We start from the raw sequence: 16,638 nt of genomic DNA on the forward strand, positions 1-16,638 counted from the left end.
TTGCCATAATATTTTGGGGTATTTTTGTAGTGCTAGCAAATAGAAAAATCAAGCAACTGTAGCAATTAAGAAGATGGTCTAAGCAGCCTCAATATTATCACAAACATTAGTCTGAATGCCCTTCTCTGCTTACTTTCAAGTTCTGCTCATGAAAATCTTCCCCCATATTTTCAGCGAGAGAGATCCTATTGCAGCAGTGAGAATTGGCATTAGCAAGTTCAAATAGGCAGTTTGTACTTGCAGAGCATGCGGTAGCCATGAAATCTTCGCTTACGTAGAAATCACTGGCAGCTCAATAACAGCGTTATCTTGAAAGTCCTTGGTATGGATTTTAAGGGCAAATACCATTCAGCCAGAATTGTATCAGGCCAGCCTTGGAGTAATACAGACATCTCTGTATTTTATGTTGATCTTCCTGTATATGTAATGGAAAACATAAAATTCCATGGCTTTCTTGTCAATTGGGATTCCCTCCCATGTCTCAGTCCACATTTTTGGTCAAAAGCCACATGTTGCTCATGGCCTGGAGGTTGAGTTGTAAACCTCCTTGTCACGTTGCTCCTTTAACCAAGATGGTGTTGAGTTACCATGAGACAACGTGGTTTGATTTGTGGTGCTGTCAGCAAGTATGAGTTTGGAGAAAATTTCAAGGGGAATTACAAAAGAAAAAAAAAAAAAAAAATCACCTGTATGCTTTTTCCCTTCAGAAAAATAAGGGTACCTTTAACAACACCCTGGTCAGGTGGAGGAGGATTTGTTCATCTCATTTGTATTTTGCAGCGCTACTTCATTAAACACTTTTTTCAACCCAATAATTTATGTCAGCCCTTCTACTGCAGGGACAGATACTGATTTTTCTCTTACTCTCAGGATGTTTCAGGAAAGGATACATCTTATTCTTGATTGGGTAAAGGTTGATTTTTAATGCCTGGGTACTGGGTAGTTTTATTTATTTGTTTGTGGAATAGACTCGTCTTGCCTGGGCTCTCCAGGGGACACTCCAGTCCCCAGGAGTAATCCCAAAAAGGACTAATCCCAAATAACTCTTCTAAATTCAACCCCAGCTCTGGCTGAGCATTAAAGGCAAGGGAAGCAGTCATTCTGGTAAAGTTTTATTTCACAAATAATTCAGAAATCAAAAGAAAATGGGGGTGAAGGGGTTATTTTACAATTCTGTATTTAGAAAAAAATTATAGTTTATAAACAAACACACGGCCCCTTGAAAAACATGCAAAAGCACACAAAAATTTACAAGAAACTTTTGTACATAGGAAGTAAAATACATCATTTTTCATAGAAAAAAAAAAAAAAGCAACTCTATGGACTGGCCCTAAATACTTAGACCGCACAACTGACCAACCGGAGTCTCCTCAATCAGCTGAATGTCTGAAAATGAAGAACCGGCTTTCGTGCCGGTTGTGTTTTCTGGAGATTCGGCTGTGCTGAGCCAGATGCTCTGCAATGGCAGTGTCCACGTTGGCAGCCTTGGTTTGAAAAATAAGTTTAATGGAAAAGAACAACCAGGCAGCACCAGCTTTACCAGGGGTTTAACCAGACACTGCAGTAAGTTGGCACATGCTTATTAATCTGCTGAGCTGGGGTCTACGGAAGAACAGATCTGGTGGTATAAAGATGTGCTGCATATTTAAGCTGCGTTGAAATATATTCGGCTGAGAAATGTTTTGGTATCAGAAATAAAATCAGTAAATATTTGGCTAAAACCTGGTACTGTCCCACCTATATATGAATAGCTAGCGCACACGATTGCAAGCAATTGATTTATCATGACTGCCTTGGAGGACCTGATCACCCCTAATTCTGGTGGAGGTATGTTTAAATTAATAGCACCCAGGACCTCGAATAATATTTGTGTAGTGAAGTCACAATTTCTCTTTTGTACAACAAATATAAAAATAAACAGATACAGACTTAAATTAACATCACTTTCTAAAAATCCAAACCAGTTGGCTGAAGATAAAAATACGCAATTGTAACTTGAATTAAGCATTTTAGGATATTTCTGTTGGAATAATAACTCTTCCCTCACCCCCTTTCCATCAGGTAGATACATCCCAAACTGTTTGGAATTTTATGTGCTCACAATAATCCCCTGGACTTTTCTTCAAGAGCCCTCAGATTTCTTTCCATCGTTTTACAGCATATGTAATTATCATGGACAGCACATTAGAGGTGGGATCCTACATTAGCGTTCAGGCGTTTTATGTGCTTTTGCGGTCGCATCTCCTGCACTTTCCAACTCAATAAATAACCCCGTGGCTACCATTTGGCCCATGATGGTCATAGATTCATGCTGCAGTATTTAATCGGCTTGAACCAGACCGCATATCGCATAATTATTCACAGCGGGCAGGAACAGGGCAGCCTTATCCCACTGCCAAGATCTCAAATGCTTCCAACCAGCAGCTTTCCTAAGATACATTCCAGCTGTTTTTAACATCAGTTTACCTAGCAAGAAAAAAATACTTCGGTTTTTCTATCTCAAGCAAATACTGTACACCTTGGAAGATGATACTATATGAACAATGATGACACAGTCATTTCTCTCTGTCCACCCCAAAGGCAGGTGAGCTGCGTAGCACTTTTGGAGACCATGCAAAGCAGCTCCAATTCATATTTTACAAAAGGTCTCTTACCCAGTTCAGATTTTACAGAGAAAGAAGCCCCACCGGTGAGTAGAAGTGAGTGATAAAAGTAATTTCCTTGCTGATTTCATTGTGTTTACAGAATTAATAAGTGCTTTATCACATGAAAAATTTTGGTCTGTGTTTTGAAACAGCTCAAAGACAGGGCTTTTATACCTGTCCAGATTAAACCAAACATAGCCTGAGCATAAGAGTAGCTATGAGACATCTGCCAAATAGAGGGAAATACTTTCCCATTCGTTATACAATATTACAATGAAGTTATGAAGCAGAAGGACCATGCATTTATCAGAACGAAGGAACTAAAGTTTACATTGTCTTCTCATGAGTAATGAAGTTACTGGATGTGTGTGCAACAAAAGACGACCAGATTTGTGTTTAGACCATTTCTAAAAACTCATTTCCAATATAAAGCAGAGAATACTCTCCTGCCTTAAAGAGCAGGTCATGCTAGGTGCTTCTCTTGGCTTCGAAATACATTTGGATGCATGTTGAGACAAATAACAAAATATTAAACAACATCATTACAACACCTATGGGATTCACAAAACATACCATCCTGAATACCAAATGCTCATGGGGATGGCTTTTCCACGGAAAGTTGGGATCTATCAGTGTCACAAACTGGACAGAAGAAAGTTCATCTACCCCAATTTATGCCATATCTTTAAAGTCCCAGAACTGCACACACCACAAATAGCTTCACGAATGTGAACACGCTTCCTATGGATGCAACCATTCCTAGTAGACGTAAGATTAACTTTATCACTACTTGACTACTACAGATAAAACAACCAGCACTGCTGTATAAAACAATACACTGCATTTAACTGAAATTTTATTTGAATGGCTTGTAGTATAGTATGAGATGTGCCAGCACAGGAGCCCCGATTCTCTGACCTCTCACAGGTTGCCAGACTTGCAAAATACCTGCACATGTTTGACCAGCAAACATTATACCTGCTGTTTGGATTATCTGGTGGCCTCATTTCCTGCAGCAAGGATCTCCATCACGAATTTCACACCCTACTCCAGTTCCCAACAACCCTTGATATCTGACCGACAAGAACATCCTCTCCACAGACGTGACGTGATGCCCCAGCAGCCTCACACAGCAGTGCTGATGCGTGCCATCTCCTTGGGAAAACACAAAATTTTCTCTTCTTTTGCACAGAAAACATCAAATGTACACAAAAAACGTTCTATCAAAGCCCAACCTCTCTTCAACAGATGCAACTTTTAAAACAGTTTCTCATTTCAAAGGGTCCAGCGCCCGGACAGTCGCTCACTTGTGAGGCTGCTCAGCAGTGCCCGTCCTCACGCCCATGGCAGGAGATGCTTCACACCCTAAAAACACCATCCAGGGCCAGACCGAGATCCCTATGTCTGCTGTACATTGAGCCACCACGGTTCTGCGTAGCACACCTCTCTCGGAAATTGAAAGTTAGAACAGTTTATCTTTGCTGAATGCCCCTAGAGAAACAAAGACATGAAACGAAAAGCTACAACGCTGAACGGGTGCAATGAGATGCGAACAGCTGAGTCAGAACCTGGTGTCTTTTTTTTTTTTTTCTCCTTTTCTTTTTTTTTTTTTTTTTTTTTTAAATTCCCTGAAAGAGATGGGCAAGGAGGGTACGGTCAGAGCTGATGCCATCAGAGGAGCCTTCCTGTCTCTGGAGACCAACAGAGCGCTCTCCCAAAGAAACCTGCACCTTCCCTGGGAATTTACTGCTTCACAGCAAAAATTCGGAAAGCGTTTCCATCTGAAGGATTCTTCAAGCTGAAATTAAAAAAATAAATAAATAAATAAAAATTAATTAACCAAAAGTAAACACACTGCAGGACCCAAAAAGTGATGGACCTACAGGAAACTCTGAATTTCTTTGGGGTGCTCTGCGCAGATGCGACTCTACCAGGAACAGGATAAAGGATGAAAAACAAGAGGCACACAAGTTCGCCTTTTTTTATGCTTTCAATCCAAATTTACAATACTAATGTCAATGAAAGGAGCTGGGAAGCAAAAGCCTCTCTTACAGTGCTTTTATCCAAGGAACACCATGCTCCCTTACGGAGGGATTCAGGCTTAAAGAGGAACATGTTTTCCTAAAAACTGTTGTCAAGTAGGCTGGCAGGTTCCCAGGGCCTGTCTGGCCCGTCTCCTGTTGCTGGCAGTGGGAGCTGCCAGATCAGTTCATGTTAAGTGACAATAAATATGTATATTCATTTTTAATCTGCAGAGGTGTCCCCAACAGCCCAGACTCCAAGCTGCTGGGGGCAGAGCTGTGTACATAGGGGCAAAGGGTTGTTTCTGTTCCCAGCCCTTACTTCTTCAGCCCTGTTGGACTGCAAAACCTCAGGAAAAAGGCAAGATGTCATATTCCTGCAAAGCAAACATTCCAACAAGGGTAAAGACTCAGTAGATATTAAAGGCAACTTTTCCCCATACCTGTTAGGGTACGTATCTTTACCAAAGGTTATTTCCAGTGTCCTAAAGGGTAAGGTTTTCACCTTGAGTTTGGAAAAGCTATCACGCTGTCTAGTGGACCTCACAGCATGAAGCTGCTCCTTTTTGCTGAGTGTAAATAACACTTTCCAAATCTTCATACTTATCCCTGCTGCGAGGACGTCTTTGGTTTCCCTCACCTCCTAGACCAGCGTGTCACTGCTAGAGCAGAGTTTATTCTTAGCTAGGCCAGAGTTTGCCACCCAAGTGAAAAGTTAGTTGTTTGTTAGTATAAAAGATAAGTGAAGGCAAGACAGATATAGAAGGAAACCCATACTGGCAGGCTTGTCACCTAAATCTGAATTGCAAATCACAGAACTTCAAAATGCTAACCCTGATAGATCTATACTGAAAACACCCATATTTAATGCCTACAAGTTTCCCCTCCCAGTTTATTTTTATTTTCTGAGGTGCTCTACAGCATTCTGAGATATGCATCATTAGAATAAAAACAGGGAGCTTTCTGGTATTTCTTAAGGTAATTAGAAAAGATTAACTACATAGAATGGACAGAGCCATGTTAGCAGTGACCAAAACCTCCCACAAGAGTGGGAAATTCTATGTTTGCAAAGACAACTCTGAGAAATCAGTACCATCACAGCAATATCTGAGAAAAATACATCACAGACTGAAATAGAAGTTTCAAATTAGAAAGGACTGAAGGAATTGTGATTCAATCATTATGATAATCTGGAGATGCAGGAATTTGGAAGCACTGATTTGAAATTGTACATGGAAACCAGCCAGCTTAGCCTGAAAGAAACTCCAAAAAATTACAAGAGTGGCAAACCCGTCTTCAAAACCTGCTTGAACACCTCTCTATAGGTAAATTTATTCATGCTTCTTTCAAAGAGAACAGAAGAAACACATTCTACACCCTAGAACTGAATGGAAATCCCAATTATAAACCTCAAGGCATGGCTCAGGCTGAAAGCAGAAGAAATACCTGTGCTTATCTCTGAAAGTGATAAATACACACAACAAAATGTATTAACATGGACTCATATTGTAATAGAATAAAACAGCGCTTAATAATATTTCATACCTTTCACACCAATCTGAGAGCAGCTACTCACTGGTGGAAGGTAAGAGCAGGACAACACGCTCTATTTGTTGGCATCTCAAAATTCACTGTGACACTGTTAAGTCACATATTTCCGATCCACCCGCCTTTCTGGCTGATATCTTCTGACTTTGACACACCACTGAACACACAATGGAGAAAAAGAGGAAAGCACAAAGAAAAAACAAAATCCCACCTCTCAGACTGGACTCCGTTCTTTAAAGAGCCAACATAAGTTTTCTTCTTTTCTACAGGCATCACGTCCACAAAACCACCGCTTTCATCTGAAATGACTCCTGCGTGCACTGCAGTTTTGCAGATACTGGAGCTCTGAAAAATATTTAATTATTTTGACTTAAAAACTGTCTATGTATGTTGTATCTGGCAATTTACTGTCTTCATTGGCAACAGGGAAAACCAGAGAATAACAAAAATAGATAAATAATACTAAAAAAACCACAGTGGAATGAAAAAGCTATGGAAGAATTCTGTCCTTATTGACAGACTAGGGATAAAAGATGTAATGGAATAGATCTTGTCGGTATGTCATAAGCCCCAGTAACAAATGCAAAACGTCTGTAGGAAGATCCACCACCGCAGAGGACGAGCAGCCTTTCCAGCGTTCCTTCTGCAGTGGGTGGAGGGAGATTATCCAGGGACAAAGCTGAATTGAGGACAATTTTACAGCCAAGTGCCTCTTGGGTTGGCAGACAAACTGCTGCGGTGAAACTATTTGCTAGTGAACAGCCACCTCTGGGAAGTTTATCCACCCAGTTGCTTGAAAATCAGATGGTTTTTCTGAATTAAGGTGAATGACCACCAGTTATCCAGGCCAGTTCACGTCCTTCTAAGGAAAAACAGAAGGACTGTGCCCATTGCATGGTGTAGGATTTGGATGGGGATTACCCCACAAGACAACACCAAGTACAGAGGGAGAGTAACACTTCTGAAAAGACTAAAGCTTCTCTGTTGTGCATTGTGCCGTTACCCCACTCCCCACGATGTGCAGAGTCAGAAGAGCTGGAGAAACACGAAACACCAACAACTGATGACTAAGCTCCCAAAGCATCCAGGAAACAGAGCATGAGCTGAGAAGGCTTAAACATACTGTAAACTTGGCCATCAACTCTCTCCAGGATTTATGTACAGCGAGCGGGAATAACACAAAGTAAAAACCAGCTTTGCACAGGGAACTGCAGCAGGTGAAAATCCCAACCCCATAAACTCCCTGATCACTAAAAATCAAACTGCCACAAGACCAGTGCCAAGTGCAAACGTTCCCATCGCGTACGTATAATACGGATCATGCTGTTTCATTCTTGCAGCCATATATGGCAGGTTTGCCTCGTCCCCTATATATTTATCACTTTGGATGGCCTATCTCTTGGCTGCTCCCAGAGTTTTGAGTGCCAAATTTGGTATTTTGCTTCTATATATGGTCAAGGGAGCAAGGGAACGCTGTGTTTGGAAGATATGCTGTGAATTCGCCTTAGCATGCAGTGGGAAATCTGTAAATCTAAAATTGGCTCATAAAATTAAACTGTTCTGAATCAATTTGCAACACGCTCCACTGGGAGACATCCTAAACGATGTTCTTTTTGAGGCATTCCTGCTTTTTTCCAGAACTCGTTGTTCTGCCGCTTATTCAAAGCTTTGACCAACAGGCTTTTTATTGCCGTACCCCAAACCTCTCCTTATCACTCAGTTGGATTACAACCCTCGTTTATTCCAGGCCAGGCTCTGCTTTGATGAATTGATTGCAGAGCTTTTGGAAGATGAAATATTACAAGAACAAGGATTCCCCTCAAATTCACAAGTACAACAGTTGTAATGGACAACACAACAGCTTTCCATGGTGTAGCCCCTTGGGATGCTCTGACAACATTTCCTGATGAAGTGACCATACAATGACAATACTTTTTATAGTGGGCTATTAGCAATAGTCTGTGACCGTGAGTGTAATCGCCCATAATTTCCTCATTAGTGTGACTGGTTTAATCATTAAGTTCGTATCTCCTGAGAGCTGAACCACCCAACATGCTTTGCACTTGTGCCTCATTATTTTAGCGATCTACTCTCCTCCAAATAATTGCCACACAACTGCAGATAAAAGACCTTATCTCAAGAGCAGAGAGCTGATTTCTCTCCTAACTCAACAGGGCTCCCGAGCAGGCATGGGGACAGGTTTCCCTTTTCCATCTTTATCATATTAAGAGCCTGGCAGGGTGACAAGTGACAGCATCTCATGAGACTTAAAAGCTATTTTACAGCTTAGATAAACACCCCCAGTATTTAGCAGAGCTCCAGTATCACCCCAGAAGCCTTACACAGACTAGCCAAGCATTTTTGTCATCACAGATTGGACTATCAGCTCTTTACCTGCCAGAGCATTTAGCAAATGGATGTCTCGGAGAAGGTGCTAAAAGGTCAGAGGGAAGTGCAGACTGTAAACAGGGCAAGATGCTGCTTTTTCTTTCCAATAACTTATTTAAGAAGACACAGTTGGAGCACAAGTCCCTCCAGGGCCACGAAGGTCCCGTTCTAGATGTGAAGGCAAAGAGCTCTCCCAGAAGACAAGCACTCATCCCATCCAGCTTATTCTCTGCTTTAATTACTCCTTGGGTGTGGGTTTGTGTTAATTCACAGCATCCCCTCCTGGAGAGCACCTCCACAGCCCCTGTGCCCTGGGAAAAGCCTTTGCCCAAATTCTCCCTGCACAACAAACTTGTCAGCCTACCAGCCTGAACTTTTCTCAGCACATCCCACAGTTGCCTCCAACTCCTCCTTCCCAGTTGGTTTCACCTGTTTTGTCACCAATCTCACACTTCCATAAAAACCTAAATACTTATTACACTCACATTACACTATTAGTGCCGTAGTCCAGAAAAAGGTTAACCAAACCCTCTAGGAATTGGCCAAATACTTTTTTTCTTTTCCCTCTATTTTATTTTTCTCCCAAATCACAGTCCATGCCCTAGTTTATGAAACAATACCCAGGGGGTTCAGTAGGAAATGGAGCTCAGGATTGATTAAAGGGCACTAATCCTTTTGCGTCAGTACAAATCAGGAAACAAAGCCAGCCCAGGATGCTGGTCCTCGCCTAATACCCTTGTAATCACAGGCCCTGTTTGGGGCTAATCTGAGGTAGTTTTGTCCTTAGTAAAAGAAATAAAACTATTATTTCCCATTTCCTGCAGGTGCTGAGCCTGCACAGGGGCAGATACCACAGGGTGGCAGCTGCCCAACGAATTTGCACATGAGCTAGGCTAGACTAACCTGTTTGTATGGCTCTACCTTTAAAAAAAAATCAGTCTCAAGTAAAATTAAAAACCAGAGGTTTTTAAAAATTGCTTTCACAATGTCTTGTCCTAAATGAATGTGTGACTTCTGCAGGGTGTGTTTTCTCAGAGGTCGGCAAAGCTCCACATCAACCCTGGGCTGGGGGTCCATGATGTCCCAACTGGTTCCACCTGGCCTTCAAGAAGCGTGTTCCTACAGGCTACACACCAAAAAAGAAAAATAAAATAAAAAAAAAAAGGCACCCACAAATGGAAAAAATGTGGAAACCTAGTTTTTAGAGGCCTAATATTAAGAAATTGCAAGAAAATGACTCTTTGCCTAGTTTTAGCATCAAGTCTCTGCTCATCCCCATGAGTAGAGTTTAGAAAAACAAACCAATAAAACCAACTTGCATGCTTTCTTTCCACTGCTCTGCACTGGGTCCCAACTGTTCAAAAACACTGTTCAGCTGCCAAAAAGAGAAGGACAGGGAAGGGGGAAGAAAGTTTATTTTTGCCAACTATATAGTGTGATAGTATATAGTAAAAGCTCTTTGGTGCTCACCTGCAGATCTCAAAACTGTTGTCTCACAGCGCTAAGGCATGGAGTGGATAAGTGACATGCCCAAGTCCATAGGACTAAGACAGTGTCAGAGAGTGGAAAGGCTTCCCAAGCCCAACAACCCCAGCTCAATGCAGCAGCTGTTGCGTTTTGTTAGTGTTACTTCTTCCACCATCCCCATTTCCCCCATTCCTACATCGCAATGATCATGGGGAGGTTGACTGCTATCGCTAAATCACAGAGCATGACCCCAGCTCTGTGATACGGACACCGCAATACCCGGGGTCATTGGGGAAAGGAGGATACTCACATCTGCATAAACATTTGTGCCAAACACCGGTGCCCAGTATGACGGCTCTTCTTTACAGTGGGCTGGACAATAAATCCTAGAAAACAATTTATTCGTATTTATATCAAGGCCCAACAGGAAAGCAAGCTGCATTCCTGGGAGATTTCAAGTGCCTGCATCTGGTCTGCAGGTGGCAACAGTGAATTTAATTATTTGTTCCCCTCAGATGACATTTGATAGTTGCTGCAGAACTGCAAAGCGAGGGGTTTAGATCAGTAAAAGAGGGATTCCTCTTTTATGACATTTTCAAAGGAGAGTAGCTGTATTTTTGCACAGTTCTGTACACGTAATTACTTGCACATGTTTGTGTCCCCTGCCATGACTTACACCTGCACAAAGCAGCTTCCCAGGACAAACTTCTTCTGTGCTTTAAGGTGGAAAGGGAAACCACATCCAAAAATCAACAAGTGCAGGAGAACAAAGGCAGAGTGAGAAGTTACACCTTTATACGTAGGGGCGTGCAGAAATGGGATCAGGTAGCCTGACTTATATGTTATCGAAGCAGTCCGAAAATTTACAATGAATTTTCTGCCACGATGCAAAAAAAAGCACAGTGGCAGCAGGAAACACACCATTCCCAACCCTCTCCTCCAGTTTATCTGAAAAAAATCAGCTCCATCCCTGCCCGCCCTCAGATTTGGGGACCTCAGCATTCTCCATCCTCATACCAGAACAGGTTTAAGCTGAACTTAAGCAGGCTCATCGCACACAGTTACCTTGGGCAATGGGTGGCTGGCTTTTTGAACCGGCACAGCTCAGCTACTGTAGTGTAGCAATCCAGTGTCTGCGCTGTGGAAATAAAGATGGAAAAGCAAATGATGAGACCTAAGAGCTCAGGCAGCTGCAGAAAACACAAGTCAACGCAAGGCATCTGGTGAGACCTGCGGCCAGCTGAGGGCACCGGTGGGAAAGCTGATCGGGGCTCTACAACAGAAATCCTGCTATTTTACGACAACGTGACCTTAAAGAGGTCACAGCTTTCCAAAGAGAAAAGCAGCTGATCCACAAGACAGTGTGTTTTTGCTGCAGCTCCAGATGTGGAGTCCACATAACCTGACACTTACAGTTTTCCATGAAAGTGGCACAAGTGGATCTAATCGAGATGATGATTATACGTAGGAGGAATTATTCAAAGATATGCAGAAAGTGGGAATTGTTTAAAAAGTAGAACTCCACAGTATTTATTTATATGCTCATCATAAACATGATGACTCGCTGTTGTAAACTAATTTCACATGTATTATGTGTTTCATTATACTATTGTACAATTATATAAGGTACTTTTTTTCAGGTTTTATACAGTGTTCACACTAGACCGAGCCTTTCATACAAAGATGTTCATCTTTCATCTCTTTACTATCAGCAGCTTGTGACAGTGCAGCTGATGTTTGGACCCCACTGTGATCCATCACCAGGAGATGCTGATGGAAATGGCTCATTATCACCTTTTTCTGTACATTCCTCCTACATCCTTACAGCAAAAAGGAGAGGGAACTGGTGGAATTGCCCATAACGGTGATGGATCACCACTCTAGGGTTGACTTGTGGTACTGAACCATTTAAGTGACCACTTAAAACCAAAAAGAGCACTGTAAGGAATGATGTTTTCAAGTATCCCAATAAAATCCTAATGACAATGGTTTCTTCTCAACTTTTAAAACTTACTTGTGACTTTGGAAACCATGAACGCATTTGAAGGCTTGCTTTTCCTGCAAAACAAGCAAATAAGAGCATATATTAAAAAAATAAGCATACTAGAACTACTTGAATCACTATGGTTATGAGTAACAAAGAGAGCTGAATATCTGCTCATATTTAAAGCAAACACAAAAACTTTTCCGTGAAAGTATTACCTGAAAGACTCCACACCGTTCCTGGTAGACTTCACAAAAGCCGGTGTCCTCCCTTTCCTCGTGATATCAACCAGCCCTCCTTTATTGTCCAGGATGCCGTAATGAATTGCAGCACGGCAGATGCTTGATGACTGACAAGAGCACAAACACAAATAGTATGTGAAATAAATAAATCTCATTCGAAGAGCAAGGCCGACCAACCACTGGGCAAAGAAATGACGGAGAAACGAAACCTCCACCAAAACGCCAAATGGAAAATCAGCTGAGTACACTCCTTTGGAATCTGGTTGTTAAATCCTACTCTCCCTACATTATTTTATTATTATTATTTTAAGAACTGCCTGGTTGAATGGCAAGCTTTTCTTAAATAACAAAACCATACATTTAAATACAATTTAGAAGAGAGGCAGCATTGGAAATTAAGGACCAGTATGAAATATTTCCAGTTCTCGACAAAACATTCAAACCCAAAATATTTCTGCTGAAACCACTTGGAGGAGGCGGCTGTCTGCAATCGCAAAATGTATCATGGGCAATGCTGTCATGGACCAACAGCGAGAACAGGGAAAGCAAACACGCTTTTACACAAAAACCCTTTTATTTTCAACCTTTCTTCACCCCAAAAGTAGTTTTGATGGGAAAACAGTGTAATGCTCTATTTAAAAATTATCTTGCTAATACAAGATCCAGCAAATCAGTCCAAAATATTATTGAGTTACAACATTTAACAGTGTTTTTCTTATAAAGTTTCTGCTCAGCATGACAGCTGCCCACATTAGAGATCTCTGTAAGAGCCACCTATGAATCCCCATCCCTCACTTTCCATGAGTTTCATCGCACATTAAGGGCATTCATGATAAAATCACATCTGGAATTGCTTTGCCTTTCCAGACTGCTGCTTTTTTTCATCACTAAGATGAGGAAAATACAGATACTCTTTATTAGCACCTTTTGACAGCACCACAACTGGAGAATATGAAAAGCCAAATTACATTGGAATTGTTGGCATTTCCCATTTCTGTCGTTACCGCTAACTCCCCACAAATTACATCTATGAGCTATTAAAAGGTACTTACACTCTCATAATAAAATGTTCCAAAGATCTTTCCCTTACTGTACAAGCAGCCAGCTGGGCACAAATACCTAGTAAAGATATATATCTTTGAGGGTGGCGAAAAAACAATTCAAGAAAAACAGACTTTGAGTCTATTTTGTTTAATAGTCATTCCATTCATTTCACGTAACTCTTCCATCTGAAAACGAGATTGCAAAATAGCTACTTTTTTAAAACAGTTTCTCCACCCTCCTTAAAAGCCCGACCAATATTTAGATTCTGTGGATTTGGTTTTTCTCCAAGTGATAAACTGTCCTGTTCTTTGCAGAAACCTTAACCAGAAGTTCTGGACTGGCTGGGAGGGGACAAGCCATGAATTATTGGTCTGGCCTGGACAGTGGTGGAATGCAGGAAAAAGGTTCAAAAATGCTTCTGCCAGAATTTATTAAATTATTTTGGACACCTGAAACTGTGGGTCATCACGGCTGAATAAAATAAACTGAGTCACCGTATTGCTAGGCTTGGCTCAAGGTTTTCTATTAAGAGAAATGCATCTTGTTTGGCGGAGCTTTTTTGTTTGTTGTTTTTTGTTGTTAGAAAAAAATAAATACCTAGATAGTAATTAAAAATACATAGTATAGCCTATCGTATGTTTCCAAGAACTGGATAATTTTTAAGCCACTTTTTCCCACAGTTCTCATAGAAATATCAATAAAACACTACCTGTTGCACGTTGAGCCTCTGCATTTGTCTCTCATCTTGGTCTCACAGCTAATGACTTGTGCTGGGGAGAAAAAAAAGAAAATAAATTAATATTTTTTTAAAAAAAAGAAACTGCCACAGCCTGCTGAGAACTATGGAGATAAGCAACCACTGTGCATCTTTCCTGGAGGTCTTTGGTGCAGTGAGATAAAATCTTATCACAGACCAACCCAGCCTGGAGCAGTTGGTGCCTCTTTAGCCCTTCACCTGAGACAGGTGTCTTCGGAAATATTAGCAAGGAAGAAACATCTGACAGTTGAAGGCTTTAATTTACAGCCTGCGGTCTCCAGCCAGAGCTCTCATGCTACATTTAATTACAGCCTCTCAAGATGTTGGTAGATAAACTTGAAAAGGATGCCTTGGCTTGCCTCACCTTGTTTTCACAATAAGCCTCTTTTAATTAACAGCGGTTAGAAAGCAACTGAGGAAGTACTAACAGCTCTGCAAATAACTTCAGAAATCTTCCCAAGCAAGAAATAAAAAGGAAACAAATTTTTAAAATCCCAACAGCTACAAAAGGGTAACTGCTGAGTGTAGAGCACTTTAAATGGGAAATAACCCAATACTTCCTCAAGTAATTACTGATTTGGGGACCTTCAGTTCATCAATACATTCTTGAGATGGCTTAAAAGAACTATTAACTATTTCAGATTGACATGAAGAAAGCACAAGTGGCTTCTGAAAGCTTTGTTTCCCACTTCTGGCAGGGTTTTGTTATAATAAACAGCACATTTTTGCACAGATTGCACCCCCCTCTATTCAAACATCCTCCCAGTTATTTTTTCACTGTGCCTCCTCTTCAATTTCCACGCCTTTTTCCCATAAGGGTACTTTAAAACTTATAGAAACTGAAAAATAGAGAGACCATCTTACTCATGTAGGAGTCTGGGATGGTTTTCTTGGGCTTCACAGGTTTGCTGGGATTGCTTTCTGGAGGGTAGAACCGCACTGGGTTTTGCTCTGCAACCTGTGAAATCTCCACTTCGTTAGTCTCATCCGTCTCAGCGATGATGGGATCTTGGTAACGGTTATCTTGTTAGAAAAGGGGATTAAAAATAATTACAGCGTGTTCATGTTAAGAAGGAAGTCAGACAGGTCTGTGTTTTGAGGGAGATGGTTTGGTTTGGTGAGGATCTGCTTTTCAACAGCTGGAAACGCAAAAATGCCCATTAAAGGCAGCGTGGGGCTGTTGCAGGGCAGGTGCAGCACTGGGATGGGAGATTGTTCCTCTCCTGCTCCTCTGCACACAAAACACCATTTACAGCATCTTACAGTAAAGGTCTGAAATGATCTCCACTAATTAGTGAAAAAAACCTGCTGGTATTTCTTCTGTTTCTCATACAGCTTTTGCCCTCTGGAGAAAAACACTAATTTGCTGAAGGGCACATACAAAAATAAAGCCCTGGTATTCAGGAAGGTGGCTGAAAGCTCTTCCACTGGGCTTTTGTTCTCCAAACCAGCTTCAGCTGCTCCTCCAGTAAAGCCCAGATCCTGCTACAATCTGATCCTGGCTTTAGCACCCACAACGGGTTTACTCCTCACTTTACCTGCAGGTTTATCCCTCATTTTACCTCCACCATTGAACAAGCTGCCTGCTGCTGCAGCCAGGCAAAGGGATTTTGGAAAAGGTATCAGCAAAATTCATTCTGCTTGGCCGGTCCTACCTGCAACCCTGTGCCGCTCTCATCCTCTGCAATGAGGAGAGGAATGGTGTGAGCAACGGGACGGTGGATGGTGGCTTGAAGAGGACTTTCTACCATGGATCATCCCCCCAAGCCCAGCTGCACTCCGGAGACTTCGTTCTAGACCCGCAACCCCAGGCTAAATATGACAACTGCAACATCACAGCAAAATAAGCCTCAGCTTTGGGCAAGTGTCCAGGGAACCTGCCTGTTTCTAAGAGCTCCGTGAAGCAAAACACATGGGAAAAAAGAAATGCCCTCCATGCATGTCCCCAGAAAATCCCCCGAGTGCTGGAAGATAGCGCTGCTTAACTGGAGGTTTCAGCATGAATAATATATTTTAGAGAACTCCACATGTCAGGAAAAACTGTCCACAATGCCCTCCTCTCCCCCAAGAGACACAAATCGCTGTGTTCATTTTACAGCCATGAAAACCAAGGTGGGGAGAGAGGGAAACACTCCATTCCTGGCCCCCGAAGGAGCAGGGCGGGCGGCCAAGCTCTGCCCACCCACGTCGCCTCCGCTAAGTGTCGGAGAACATTCCCTTCCCAAACAAACCAATGAGGATGGGATTGCTCCTCCCAGCGCGCAAAATCCCACCAGAGTTCCCGGGCCAAACCCACGTAAGCTCACAGCAGCTTCTCCCCATCTGAGCGCTCGCCCTCATTTTCACCAGGGAAAACACATCGAATCCCGGCCCCTGATTTCAAGCAGTTCAGAGCGTTTCAGTTTCAGCAGCAGCCACTGATTCACCACGTGTTGTGATGTCAAGACACTAAGGGAGGCTAATTAAACGGTGCGTAAAGCTGCGACTGCTTCTAATTAAATCTTCCAGGCATAAGTTTGCTCCAGTCTTTCTGCCACCCAGG

General features: G+C 42.0%; 1 protein-coding gene across 1 annotated transcript in view; it reads right to left on the reverse strand.

Annotated features, from left to right (window-relative positions):
* Positions 1 to 1,138: 1,138 nt before the first annotated feature.
* The window catches only part of CRISPLD2 (cysteine rich secretory protein LCCL domain containing 2), a 30,382-nt gene continuing 14,882 nt past the window's right edge, over positions 1,139 to 16,638 (reverse strand). Inside the window, exons 7-15 of the mRNA XM_065848481.2 lie at positions 14,961 to 15,119; positions 14,049 to 14,109; positions 13,348 to 13,414; positions 12,272 to 12,402; positions 12,084 to 12,127; positions 11,135 to 11,207; positions 10,380 to 10,455; positions 6,426 to 6,559; positions 1,139 to 4,443 (exon numbers count right to left, since the gene is read on the reverse strand). Coding sequence (XP_065704553.1) covers positions 4,389 to 4,443; positions 6,426 to 6,559; positions 10,380 to 10,455; positions 11,135 to 11,207; positions 12,084 to 12,127; positions 12,272 to 12,402; positions 13,348 to 13,414; positions 14,049 to 14,109; positions 14,961 to 15,119 — 800 coding nt within the window. The 3' untranslated portion in view covers positions 1,139 to 4,388. The remainder of the gene's footprint in view (positions 4,444 to 6,425; positions 6,560 to 10,379; positions 10,456 to 11,134; positions 11,208 to 12,083; positions 12,128 to 12,271; positions 12,403 to 13,347; positions 13,415 to 14,048; positions 14,110 to 14,960; positions 15,120 to 16,638) is intronic.

Source organism: Patagioenas fasciata, chromosome 13, assembly GCF_037038585.1.
Source record: "Patagioenas fasciata isolate bPatFas1 chromosome 13, bPatFas1.hap1, whole genome shotgun sequence".
Classification (NCBI taxonomy): domain Eukaryota; kingdom Metazoa; phylum Chordata; class Aves; order Columbiformes; family Columbidae; genus Patagioenas; species Patagioenas fasciata.